This window comes from Nannospalax galili, unplaced genomic scaffold, assembly GCF_000622305.1.
Source record: "Nannospalax galili isolate Female #2095 unplaced genomic scaffold, S.galili_v1.0 scaffold178, whole genome shotgun sequence".
NCBI classification, from domain to species: Eukaryota; Metazoa; Chordata; class Mammalia; order Rodentia; family Spalacidae; genus Nannospalax; species Nannospalax galili.
In genome coordinates this window covers 926,970-940,857 of record NW_008341757.1, presented here as the reverse complement: position 1 = coordinate 940,857, position 13,888 = coordinate 926,970, and the positions used below count along the sequence as shown (strand labels likewise).

Genomic DNA, 13,888 nt, shown 5'->3' with positions numbered 1-13,888 from the left:
TACTTACATCTAGGCAGACAAAACACTCATACAGATAAAATGTAAATGAATCTTTTTTAAGCTTAAATTTAACTTTGCTGAGATTTAAAATAAATCATATAAATACTCTAAGCATTTAAATACAAATATATAAAAACATGCATGTTAATGGATATGATGGTTTGATTCATGCATAATTATTGTGAAACAATATATAGATTGTGAAGTGTTTGAAATAAATAAAGCTAAGCATATCTCTTCAAACATTTATCATTTCGTGTGTGTATGTGTGTGCCCGTTACATGTGCATGTGTCTGCTTCCGTGCGTGTATGTGTGTGTGTGTGGTTACGTGTGCATGTGTCTGCCTCCATGTGCATGCATGCGAGTGCGTGTGCATGTGTGTGTGAGGTCAATCCCAGGTACTGTTCATCAGGGGTCATCCACTGTAGTTTTGAGGCAGGGTCTCTCACTGGTCCGCACCTTGCTGACTCAGCCAAGCAAGTTCTGCGATCTGCGTGTATCTGTCTCTTCTTCCCTGGGATTACAAGCATGTTTGAGGCAGGGTCTCTCACTGGTCCGCACCTTGCTGACTCAGCCAAGCAAGTCCTGCGATCTGCGTGTATCTGTCTCTTCTTCCCTGGGATTACAAGCATGCAGCACCAGGCCCAACTTGCAATATGGGTTCTGGGAGTTGAGCGCAGGTCCTCATGCTTGGGCAGCATGTCCTTTAATCCACTGAGCTACCTCCCCAGTGCTAAGATTTTCCTTTCTGAAGAATATTTCTGTACCCTATGGAATTCTAGCTTGGCAGTTGTTAGTTTTAAGCATAATTTAAAGTTATTTTGTCTTCTGGTTCACATAGTTTTTTTGTGGATTGCTGAATGCAATGTCTTTTCTTCTATGGCTTGTTTAAAGACCCTCCCCCCTTTAAAATGTAAATTTTTATGACATACTTAGGTACAGATTTACTTGAAGATCCACAGTCAATTTTTAAACGATTAATTTTTATTATTTTTGATATTACATGTATGTGCGTACTTCTGTGTATATGTATGTACATGCCCACAGAAGCCAGAGCTGTCAGATGCCCCTGGAACTGGAGTTACAGGTGGTTGTGAGCTACCCAATGTGGGTGCTGGGTACTGAGCAAGTCCTCTGCAAGAGCAGTATGTATTTTTAACTGCAGAGCCAGCACTCCAGTCCCTCACCATCAGTTTTTAATCTCTGAACTAATGCGGTATATTTCTGGAAAAATCTCTCCTTCAAAAATTGCTCCTACCTTGTCTTTCGGGAATGGATTTCCACTGTCTCTTTGTCACAGTTTTTAATATACCCAGATTCTCTTAGCATTTTTATACTTTTATCTAATGCCAGAGGAGGTGAGAAGAGGGCATCAGAGTCCCTGGAACTGGAGTTACAGATGGTTGTCAGCTGCCATGTGGGTGCTGGGAATTGAACCCGGGTCCTCTGCAAGAGCAGCCAGTGCTCTTAACCTCTGACCCATCTCTCCAGCCCATTATTTCCAAGTTCACCAATTTCTCTTTGGCTATGACTAATTTGTTGTTAAACACACCATTTGGTTGTCAATTTAATTATTTCTTCAGTTCCAGAAGTTGTACTTAATAATCTTTAATAACTTTTAGTGATTTCAATATCTTACTTATTTTCAAGAACATTACTTCTTTCTTGAGGATAGTTAATTTGAATGGGATTACACCATCACAAAGAATTCTCATGGTTTGTTTGTATTTCTGTGTGTTATGATTTTTAATGTTTGTCAGATATATAGAAAGACTGCTGAGATATTCTAGAGTGTAGTACAATTTTGTTTTGGTTTAGAGGAGGTTAGCATTACATATGGTTGATTTAAATACCCCAGAAGCTGAGAGAATCTGAAACTGGGAATTTAGTCCGTACAACAGCTGATTTCCTAAAATGTGCCCCTTTGGCGTTGACACAGCTTGTGGGAATAACTGCAATCCCCTCCCCTCCCCAGCTGCACATGCTCACCAAAGCTCTACCACTTACCTTCTAAACCCTTTGGCCACCTTTTAAAAACCGAAAGATACCTTTAGGTGGAAAGCATGGCCAAATGCTAAGTTTGCTCCTTACTGGGCTGGAGAGGTGGCTCAGAGGTTAAGAGGATTGGTTGCTCCTGCAGAGGACCCAGGTTTCACACCCAGCACCCACATGGTGGTTAACAACCATCTGTAACTTCAGTTCCAGGGGATCCGATGCCCTCTTCTGACCTCTGTGGGCATTGTGTGACATAGGTGCCCTTACATACATGCAGGGATAACACTCATACACATGAAATAAAAGTAAGATATTTTAAAAAGTTTACGCCTTAGATTCATGTTTTTTAAAGATATATTTTATTATTTTTTATTATGTGTGTCTATGTGTCTGTGTGTGGGTAAGTGCATGTGAGCGCAAGTGCTGGTAGAGGCCAGAAGAGGGCACTGGATCCCCTGGAGTTGGAGTTATAGGTAGTTATGGGTGCTGGAAATAAAATTAGGGACTTATGCAGTATGCAGTCTTAACTCCTTAGGCATCTCTGTAGCCCAAGATTCATGATTTTTGAGCTGTGTTAGCTGAACGCTCAAATATTTAAGATTTTTAAAAAGTTTGTCCTACTTTTTTAGTTGTTCTCAGTGAAAGTTTTTGACAAGGCAAATTACAGTCCGCTTTATGGGATATGTCTGCATTGGGGCGATGGGCCTTTTATTAAATTGAACTAATTTTTCAATTGGTTGTAGAGAAGAATTCTAGTGTTTTTGTTTTAACCAAATATATTGCCAATTATCCAAATTGGTATTAAATTCTTCTTTGCTAACAACCCATATATGCCATGTACCAAAAATCTCCACAGACACTGGTTTAATTCTGAATTTCATAATCAAGAAGAATGAACAGTAACAGTCAACCTAATGTTGAAAAGCAGGACAGCCATGGGCCTTGCTATAACAGATGCCAAAACACTTGACACAGCTCTGGCCTCTTCATCTTCAAGACCACTTGCTGGCTATCTGAATCTCCTCTTACTCTCTGGATCTCCCCATTCTCTTTACAAGAAGCTAATGATTACAATGAGCTCTTCTGGACAATCCATTATAATTATCCCCTCTCAAATTCCTCCACTTAATCAATCTGCAAAGTACCTTTAGTTATTAAGATAACATTTTTTACAAATTCAAAGAATTAGTATGCTGTGTTGCCAAATATGTAGCCAATGTTCACATATTCAGTCATATTTTAACTATGCTGTGTTTGTGTTTTGGTTGTTTGTAGTAGAGTGTATTGGTCTGTTTTTCATCCCTATAACAAAACACTTAAGACAGGCTAACCTTATGAAGAAGGTAGTTTGTCTCATAGTTTTAGAGATTTAATAAGTTGCTGCCTTTGGCTCGGTGAGGTCCTCATGGGGATGGCAGACAGAGTCTCAAGAGAAGAGTGTGCCAGGGACAAGCTCTTCTGAAACATAGCCCCATGGTACTCCACTAAGATAACAGAGCTCCACAATGTTGCTCTGAGGGTCAAGCCTCCAGCCCAGGGATCTTGGACACACTGAATCCACAGCCACATGGCAGTATATGTCCAGGTGCCTGCTGGGCAGCTGGAATCAAGTGCCTTGTATTCTACAGATTCATGCTTCACATGTTTTTACTTCCTTACAGTTTAATCTGCTATGATTCCACATCTCGTAGCCGATTCCCTCTCACGGGCCCTGGTTTGTGCGTCACGTCCCTAGGGCACCCTGGATGCTCATTTCTATTTTCCCATATTCCCAGGAAATGACAGCAGCAGAGGAGCCACCGGAAGCCTGAGCAGGTCAAAGGTCTGGCAGGAACAATTCATAGACAGTTTTCTGTAACTTTATTAGAAAGGCAGTGATGTTTGGTCTCTGTGTTTGGCCAGTCACTGACCACCATGGCCGATATCTACTTTCGTTTATGAACTGAGAAGTGAATGGAAGGCATTTATGCTTTGGTCCAGGCCTCTGCCTGTAATTTGGAAACTTGCCATCATGGGTGTGGTCTAGCTTGTTGCAGAGTTCAATCTGAAGCTCGGCTGTGGTTGTCACTGGGCTCCCAGAGTCTAGAGCTCTGAGGCCAATGTGATAATCACACAGCAGCGGGGCCAGTCCCTGCCTCCTCTGTGAGAAACTGATAATTAAAAACCAGATATTTGCACCAAAAGTCATCAGACACTTCTAAGACAAGACGCCATATAATACGGCAAGGTGGTCCTGCTCTTGTTAATCCTGTCCGGTGCTAGGAGCAGTGTAGCTCTTGAAGGTTCACTATCCTTCCTTTAAGGGTTTTTTTATCACTGTTCAGCTTGGAGGCAACACAAAGACAATGGCTCATCAAGAGGCCAGTCGCTATCTGCCCCTCCGTCGGACCTTTCCATGCACACACATCTCCCAAATCTAGAAGAACAAAGGGAAGAGGAGTTCTGAAACGTTTTCTCACTGACTCTAAACACCCTCTGCTCCCAAATCTAGAAGAACAAAGGGAAGAGGAGTTCTGAAACGTTTTCTCACTGACTCTAAACACCCTCTGCTCCTGCTGCAGCGCTATCATTCTGGACACCGCCCTACAGAGATGAAATAGGTTCCGTTCCACGTGGATCACTCTTTCATCGGGGCCACAGAGAATTACATGAGATGTAATTATGAATTGGAAATGTTTCCAGAAAGCCTCTCTCAAGTGACACCAAATTTAAACTACGGTATGAAGTGACATACGCAATGCTAAATGAAGTCACGAGCAGGATGACCAGGTTTGCCTTCAGCCCCTTGTGAAGGGGCTGCCTTTGAGTAAGCACTTAAGTGCAGGCTGGTAGTGGGTCATTTATGAGTTTCAAAATAAGCCATTTATGAGTTTCTGAGTTCAGAACACCCAGGACAAAATCACTGTCACGCTTCATCTGGTGCTTAATAGGAGGAAAGGCAGATGGGTGGTGGGGCCCATCTTTTCCACTTCATCTCTGACGCCATCCCACCTTCCCTGCATCCTTCTGGAGACAGCAAAGCCTCTTAAGGAGATGGAGAATGTTTGGGAGCACTTTCCATAGCATCCGTCATCTCCTCTGACAGTCCCCACTCAGGACTGATTCCCAGGAATTACATCTGTATGACTTAGGCAAGCGTGCTTCTGAGTGTCTAGAAAGATCATTGACAGCAGAACCTCTTTCCTGTGGGCTGTCACCCAAACACTTCAGAACTTCAGGAAGATTGTGTGTTCTCTACAAAGCTACAGGCTGTCACAGGTCAGAGAAAAGCAGCAGATGACCCTTGCCTCAGGGAAAGTTCCTGTTGAGTTGTGTGAACTCTATCAACCCATAGGAAACCATGAAAAACGACAGGACACCAAATGCTGCTGTGCTTTTGAGGAAAACAGCCAAAATTTAGCAAGAAGAGAACAACTGAAATTAAAAAAAGAATCATAGGTGGCGATTAGAGAGTCTGTCCAAATCCTTAGAAATTCAATGCAAACCTCAACAAAGTGAGGTTTGAGTTAAGCTTTAAAAAAATTAGCAGTCAGAAAAATGCAAAATTAGAAGAGATAGGCCTGGATCGACCCACCTCATTTTCCCCTGATCTCATTTGCATGAAGACCCACACTCCCTACTCAGTGAAACTCTGTCACACAATTCATCAACTCTTAAAGCTTCGTGCTTAACAGCACTTCTCACACTCAGAGACAGCTTATTTTCTTAATCCAAAGCTCACTTGACATAATTATTCTTTTGGCAAACTGTGAGTTGGTTATATTAACACCTAAATAATTGTGACAGGAAGCTGCTTTGAGTGGTTCAGGCAGATGCTGATCAGCACCTGGTAAGTGATTCAGTGTAACTGGTTCAACCCAGATGAATTACTTACCTGGGTTCCCAGCACGATTTCTTCCCTGGTGGCATAGAATAGAAACTCATAGAGTCTGTAGTGTTGGAATAAACTGAAAAAGAAAAATAAATATGCAGTTCTCATACATTTATTTCAGGAGAAAAGAGAAAATATCTGAAGGTATAAGTTAAAGCTGGCCAAGCTAGAGATAGCCAGCAGTAGTATAAAATTAACCATCGCCTTCATCCTAAAATAAACTGTGTGGAAATGCTGAGATTCAAGTTTTGCTTTTTATAAAGATATATTTTAGGTTTCATTCTGTGTACATGTGTGTGTCTGTGAACCTGCATGTGCCCACAGAGCCCAGAAGAGGGTGTCTGATCGCCAGGAACTGGCATTATAGGCGGTTGTAAACCACCTAATGTGGGTGCTGGGAACAGAACCCTGGTTCCTTTGCAAGTGCAGTAAGAGCTCTTGACCTCCCAGCCATCTCTCCAGTCTGGGAAGTTTTGCTTTTTGAGACATTCACAGGACAACACAGTACTTAGAAAAATGTCAGCAGATCAATCTGTAAGGAAAGGAGCAGTCTGGATTAGGAAGGCATTCAGACTGCACCTTAATTAACACCTCGCTTAGAACCAGAGAAAGCGTTGTTCTTGCATGGCATCGTACTTAGTGTCTGCTGTGCTTTCCTCTGGGCTAGACCCACTCTCTTCTGCAATCCATCTCTGTGCCTATTCATCTTACATTGTCAAACTGTTTCAAGATTGAGTTCGTTTCCAAGAACTTCTAAGATATGACATGGCAGGATCTGAAACCCATTTATAATCCATATCAGATTTTCCTCGGAATATTAGGTCACACATCAAAGTCTGGAATAAATTTTAGGTGAACCATCTCCTTTCTTCTCACCTGAAAATGAGGTGGTCAGCGACGACGAATTACAAAGAGTTTAAGGGTGAGAGCTACTGCAAATAAATATTTCCAGTGCGTTAAGGAGCTCGGTGATATGTCATGGAGAGTTAAAATTTTTACTGAAGGGGCTGACTTCTAATATCCTGTGATAATATTTGAATTTTTCTAATTCTCTTCCTGCTGGTTGGGAAAATTAATAGACTCATAATACAGCAAAATGCCCAAGAACAAAAAATTGTCTTAGTGGTTTTTCTTTCACTCTGGTGCCTTTTGCTATTTAAGAAAATTGATTTTAATGTAACTGAGAAATTAACATTTGCAAAATGTAGCTACAGACCATGTATAATAATGGATTCTCCTGAATGCTGTAATGGATCAAAGTTTCAATTCATTTGAAATCAATGAAAAAATCCTCAGGCAGCTGGGCCCCTCTGAGTTACATTAGCAGTTGATCTCCCTACCAGCATAATTCATTAAAAAGCGACGGGTGTGTGGGCTCAGTCCTGTTTCCTTTCTTTCTCCCACATCTTGTATACTTGAATTACTTATTAACATTCACAAAACTAACTTAGCTTTTGACATGGCTTTGATTTGTTGGCTAGAAAAATACATTGAGATTAGAAATGTTTGATAGTTCATTGAAGCAAAATCGATTCAAATTCTCCCTCGTTTGTATTGATGACCTAGAGAAAGCTGTAAGGTAAAAAGTATTACCCTGGCAATAACTGATTTGGGGTGTGGGAATTATAGACGACTTGGGAAGTAGCTTGTCACCCTTTGAGTGAGCTGGAATGGATTACACCTTTCCCCATCTTCTGCTAGACACAGAGCTTAATGTGTGAACTTTCCTCCCTGCAATTTTATAATCTTTCAGCCTCCACATCCTTGTTGTGTAGAGGAATTAGGTTTCTTCATGTCCATCAAGAGGAAAAGTAAACAAAGAAAATAGCAGTCCTGGACTGGAGAGATGGCTCAGTGGTTAAGAGCACTGACTGCTCTTGCAGAGGACCCAGGTTCAATTCCCAGCACCCACATTGTGGCTAACCACTGTCCGTAACTCCGGTTCCAGGGGAATCTGAAGCCCTCTTCTGACCTCCTTGGGGCATTGCATGACAGGGGTGCACTTACATACATACAGGCCATCCACTCATACACATAAAATAAAAATAATAAAAATTAAAAAAAAAAAGAAAAAGAAACAGCAATCCTAACTTGGATATGATAGGCGAAGTACAGGAAAGGAGGCAGGGCCAGGACCAGGCTGTGTATCCAAGGGGAAGCATCCAAGGGGACACTGGGGGCAGCCAAGTCCCTCCTAACTTCTCTTCACCCTTCACCCTCCAGCTTTGCCCAGGAGCTAAGAGGGGGCCTCGCCCAAGGACAGCCTTCAGCTGTACGAAGGCATTTGTGCTCGTCCTTGGACTTCTGCCCAACTCATGCTTCTAGATGCGCTTGCCCAACAGCTAGTGTTGGTCCCGGAGGGGACAGGGAATGAAAACAGGCAAGCTGTCTGGCTCCAAATCAGGAAGAGCCATGCATTGCTGTGTACAGAGGGATTGGGCTGATTATTTTACAGGTGGTTTTGAGAAAAGGTAGACTACTTAATGAAAGTAGTGTGCAATAGTATCTACATTTATACCTGTGTGCATTCTAGAATACATGTACTTGTTTACACTATTTAAGTGGATTAAAGTAGTAGCCACACTTAGAAAACAAACATTGGTGGCAAACTCTTCAGACCGGGGTAAAGATAGATCATTCAGACTACAGCAAGAGTTCCAATGAAGCGTAATTTTATTGCCGAGGTTTTACATTCTTAATTATTTCCTCCTAATTGAAACCTTCATTCCTAGAAGGAGTCAGAGGGAAATGAAACTCAGAAGGCTGAGGAAGTTCATGACACTTACCACAGATCAGGAGGCTCAGAAAAAGGACTCCTAAGACCTGAGACCCCTTCCCAATGTTATAAGAGCAACAGTCAAGAGCTGCGGAGAGGAGGGCTCTGATCGAGCTGCAGGGGTGTGGAGCTTGTGAGTCAACACTCATGCTAGGTGGGCTTCTGGGAACACAGCTGCCTTCAGGCACCCATGCTCCTCCACGTAATACCAGGGGACTCGTTCTTTCATCTAGGAAGAATGACTTGGGTGGGTCATTTCCTCTGCTGTCATCAGTGCCCTTTCTGGGATGAAGAGACACCTGCTCATGTCTCTCTGGGAAAATCGGGCCCCAGCTACAGCTTCCCTTAGATCGAGTGGTTGGATCAAATGAGCATCAGGCTAAATTGAAGTCACATACTTTTGATAACTTAGTTATCTTTATATTTTTCACAGTCATTGAAATTAACGTATTATATCATTCGGTTGTTACTGAAATTTTATTTGTGAGCCCATGAGGGATTCTGAATGGGTATGTATAAAGCTCACACCTCTTCATCCAACTTGAGTACCAATTCTAGATAGCCTAACAACAAAATTGATATTTTACCTGTCTATATAGGGATATTTAAAATGCATAGTTCCTCTAAAATCACAATGTGCAAATCAAAAAATATTTTTTTTAAAAAAGGGGGGGTGTCTCTAAAATCACAATGTGCAAATCAAAAAATATTTTTTTTAAAAAAGGGGGGTGCTGAAGAGATGCTTCAGTGGTTAAGAGCACGGGCTGCTCTTGCAGAGAACCTGGGTTTGATGCCCAGCACCCACATGGCGGCTAACAACCATCTATAACTCCAGTTCCAGGGGACCTGACACACTCTTTAGCCTGCGTGGGCTTTGTGCAACATGGGTGCACTTACATACACACAGGCAGAACACTCATACACATAAAATAAAGTTTTAAAAAATAAAGTTTTAATGCTGGAGATTTAACAGCATTAAAATAATTTGATTTTGCTGTTTTTGACCAGTCTCTTAAATGTACTTTTAATTAGGAGATGTACATAGAGATTTCTGGCATGTGAGATAATTCTATGTATTATCTACAGGTGACAAAGACTGACTTTCCCAACTTAACCATCTTCTTAAATAAAATGTTGAGAGATAAGTTGATGGGTTTCTACCTGGAGCAGTGAGTTGAGTCGGGGAAGGAAGTCCATCCTTCACTGTCAGGAAGGGGTCTTTGGCCTGGGCGCAGGCTTCACTACGCTGCTTAAACTATTGGTCCCCATATGCATTATAAATCTGGGCTTTGAGTTCTGCTGTAAAAATGTGTCCTTCCAGAGCAGACCAGCACGTACAGCCAGGGAGAAGAGGCAGGAGCTAGTGTAAACCTGCAGGATAGACATTCCCTGCCCAGGGACCCTCAAACCCCGATGGGCAGAAACACCTTGAGGCACAGGTTCGTGTGTGTGTGTGTGTGTATGTGTGTGCATCTTCATGTGTGTTAGTACAGGTGCATGCAGGCCACAGTATGTGGTGGCGCTCAGAAGACAATCTTAGTTCTAAGTCCTTGCCGTCACTCACTTTGGGGCAGGTCTCGCTTGTTGGTCAGTGCTGCACAGGCCAGCGCAGCTGGTCCAGGAGCTTCAGGGATTCCTGTCACCACCTCCTGTCTCTCCCTAAAGGTCCTGAGTCACAGACATAGCTCGATTTAGGGAGGTTCTGGGGATCTGAGCTCAGGTCTTCAGGCTTACTCGGTAAGTGCTTTAACCACTGAGCCATCTTGTCATCTTGAGGTACAGGTTTTCATCATTTTCCCACTTCTGGCCCCACCTTCTTCCCACGTGAGAAACTTGTCTTACTCCACGTGATGTGAAAACTATCGTGGCTTTCAGTGAAATGCACTCATTAAGAGATATGCTTTTTATTAAAATCACATCATGTTAAATGCTACTATATAAAAATACTGTGTCACATGCCATTATTAAGCCATGCCAGAAACCATTATATAATCTTGATCATATTAAACAGACTAATATTTACAAAGCTACCAAAAGATAACCAGGATCCTTGCCAAGCAAATCAAGAGCTTGTCTAGGCCATCAGTTGGCACTCTGTATTGTGGAATGCTAATTTCTAGTGTTGGGAAACACTGGCATATACGGCAGAAGAGGAGAAAGATTCTGTGCAGAAACCTTTAGTAGGTGACTTCAGTTAGGAGGAAGATTTTTATCCACTTGTTTGAATATTTGTAAAATCCAAAGATATGCCTTGGAGAGCTGTGTGATTCTCACTCACACTTTGCTATAGACTCTATAAAGATTCCACGCTGGAGGACAGCTTTGCAGATAAAGCGCTTGCTGCACAAGCATGACGGCTTCAGTGCAGGTCCCCAACCCTGTGCAAACGCTGGGTGGGCACGGTGGCCTCTTAGCCCAGTGCCAGGAGGCAGTGATAAGGACTCCGGGGCTAAGCTGGCGAGCTAGAAGTTCAGTCAGTGGGCTCTGGGTTCACGTGAGAGAATCTGCATCAACACATACAGTGCAGATCAACCAAGGAATACTTGAGGGTAACTCTGTGCTTCCACACGCAAGTACCACACATGGACATGAGCACCCGCACAGCCCCACGAGCAAACATGCATGCACACATTCACAACACTACACGTGCACACACCCTCTCCCCAAACAAGAGACAGGTCTGTTGGTTCATCAACAAGGAATCACTGCGATATAAAAATATTTCCCCTCCAAAACGTCCTTCTGACTTCCGTGGGCACTGCATGACATAGGTGCACTTACATACATGCCTGCAGTACATTCATACACATAAAATAAAAAGTAATAAATAAAATATTTTAAAAAATATTTCCCCTTTCATCCACCATCATTTTCTAGGTAGAGAGACTTAATGATGACTTAAAACGGGCCATTAGTTCAAATACCTTAGGGCATGTCCTAATCTTTATGAAGTACAGATGTCTCTTCGTTTTCCCCCCTGTATTGATTGAACTGATAGCCTCATGCACATGGGGCAAACACCCTACCAGTGAGCTACCCTCCCTAACCTTCTTTTCAAATACTTTTGAGACAGGGGCTCACTGAGTCGCATAGGCTGACCCTGAATTCTCTCTGTGATACCTCAGCCTCCTGTAGCTGGGATTCCAAGCCTGTACCAGCAGGGCTTAAATTACTTCGGTTTCAAATAAATATCATGTAAAATCAACATTTAAGTGGAAATGAATGTTGGTCTTTAAAATGTAAATGTGGGTCTTTGGAAAGCCTATCTACCTAAAATATAGAACCTATTATAACTATATCCAATTAATAAAATGGTATTAAATGTCACAGGCTCAGGAAAGAAAGAAACTCCCAGGGGATGCATTACAGTGTGGGATGGAATCACATCTGTCACTTAGGAATCCTCTTTAGGAATGCATGTGGCCGAAATGGTCAAGTTGTGACTTTTATTTTTGTTAGATGGAAAAGTTGAGTATTATCAAATTTAAAACTTTATTGTGTGTGTGTGTGTGTGTGTGTGTGTGAGAGAGAGTGAGAGAGAGAGAGAGAGAGAGAGAGAGAGAGAGAAGGTCAGATGACAATCTGCAGTTGTTTCTCTTCTTCCACCCCGTGGGGCCCAGGGACAGAACTCAGGTCCTCACAACTGTCCACAGGCACGTTTACTTGCGGAGCCTTCTTGATGGCTGTGCACTATTCACATCTTGGTTAATTATTGCACAAATTCTGTAACCATCTGAATTAACTAAACACTGAATTATTATTATTTTTTTTTTGGTCTTTTTGTGACAGGGTCTCCCTGTAGCCCCAGCTGTCCTAGAACTCACTATGTAGACCAGGCTGGCCTTGAACTCACAGAGATCTGCCTGACTCTGCCTCCCAAGTGCTGGGATAAAAGGCATGCGCCACCATGCTCGGCTAAAACTGAATTACTTTTAACAGGAGTTTTCTAAAAGACTTCAAAGATAAATGTGTAAAACACATCCATACCTGATTTTTAAGTAATCAATGATGGCGTTGGCTTGCCTGATATCAAAGATATGGCAATCTTCATTCTTCTGTGAGTGGTTTGGTCCGATTTCAGCCATTGCTTTCCCAAGCCACTCTATGCAGTCCCCCAAGGACATATGCAATGCTAGAATCAGAGCCCAGGAAAACTTCTGTGTTATTTTGATAGAAGTGGGAGTAAAATAATCTAAGACATCATATACATGCTCAAATTGATTCGTCCTGTATGTGTGGGGAGAAAGGGTAAAACTCATGTTTCTTCAAAGCAAATTAAGAATTAATTTCTGGATAAATTAATAGCCACTGGTCTACTCAATCACTGTTCATTATACTACAAGATTATATGAAGAGTTCCCTCTTCTTCCCTGGGCCTGCACAACTCACTGGTCTCTCTCCTGGGTAAGTCCAGCATGCCCTCCACGCCTTGACTCCCCCAGCCTCATTCACCGCCCCCCCTCAAGCCTGGGTACTGTCCCATTCCTTGTCTTGGCACCCCAGACACCGGGGGAACCACCACTGCTTCCTGATCATTTGCATCCAGACCAACCCGGTCCCCAGGAGCCCTCTGGGCCTGGTCCCACCCTCACCCTCCTCTGCTTCCCTGGGCTGCACAACCCACCAACCTCTTTCCTGATGCCAGGGCTGACTTCTTGGCTTCCTGATCCTTTGCATCCAAACCAACCCAGTTCCTCCCTGCAGTCCCCAGGAGCCCTTGGGGCCTGTTCCTGCTCCCATCTCCCTTTGCATCTCTGGGTGACACGGCCACCAGCTCTCTGAGACCAGTTTCTATCCTGGGCCCTGCTCCCAGGCCAGTCCAACTCCCAAATTCCTGAGGACAACATCTTTCCTGGAGGGATCCAGACCTTAGGAGAAAGCCTGAGAGCATCTGATCCTCATCTGACTTGGGCCTCTGTGGGAACTCCTGAAGACAAAAGCAATCTGGCCACTCCAGTATAAAATCAAAAGAGAGAACCAGAAGCTTAGAGGAACCAGCTTTTCATGCCCAAAAAGTAAACCACAAAAACACATAAAGTTCACAAAAAGAAGCAGACCTAAACCTGAAGGCTTGAGTCTCACACAAGAATCAGAAACTACAAAAGAAATTCACATGTCAAAATCACAGACAAAATAACATGAAAAACCAAAATAACATATCCCCAGCAAATATCAATAGTCCTCTAGAGGAGTACAATGAGAACCCCCTAGAGATAATGCAGGACATGGAACTCAAAAGAACAAT

General features: G+C 42.8%; 1 protein-coding gene across 3 annotated transcripts in view; it reads right to left on the bottom strand.

The window, feature by feature from the left end:
- Window positions 1-13,888, bottom strand: part of Cabcoco1 (ciliary associated calcium binding coiled-coil 1) — a 117,804-nt gene that overhangs the window by 71,832 nt on the left and 32,084 nt on the right. For all 3 annotated transcript variants that reach the window (XR_003850185.1, XM_029565526.1, XM_008837295.3), the window contains exons 4-5: window positions 12,631-12,775; window positions 5,871-5,943 (exon numbers count right to left, since the gene is read on the bottom strand). Coding sequence is in view for 2 of the 3 variants with exons in the window: in XM_029565526.1 (XP_029421386.1) it covers window positions 5,871-5,943; window positions 12,631-12,775 (218 nt within the window). In the remaining variant the exon portion in view is untranslated. The remainder of the gene's footprint in view (window positions 1-5,870; window positions 5,944-12,630; window positions 12,776-13,888) is intronic.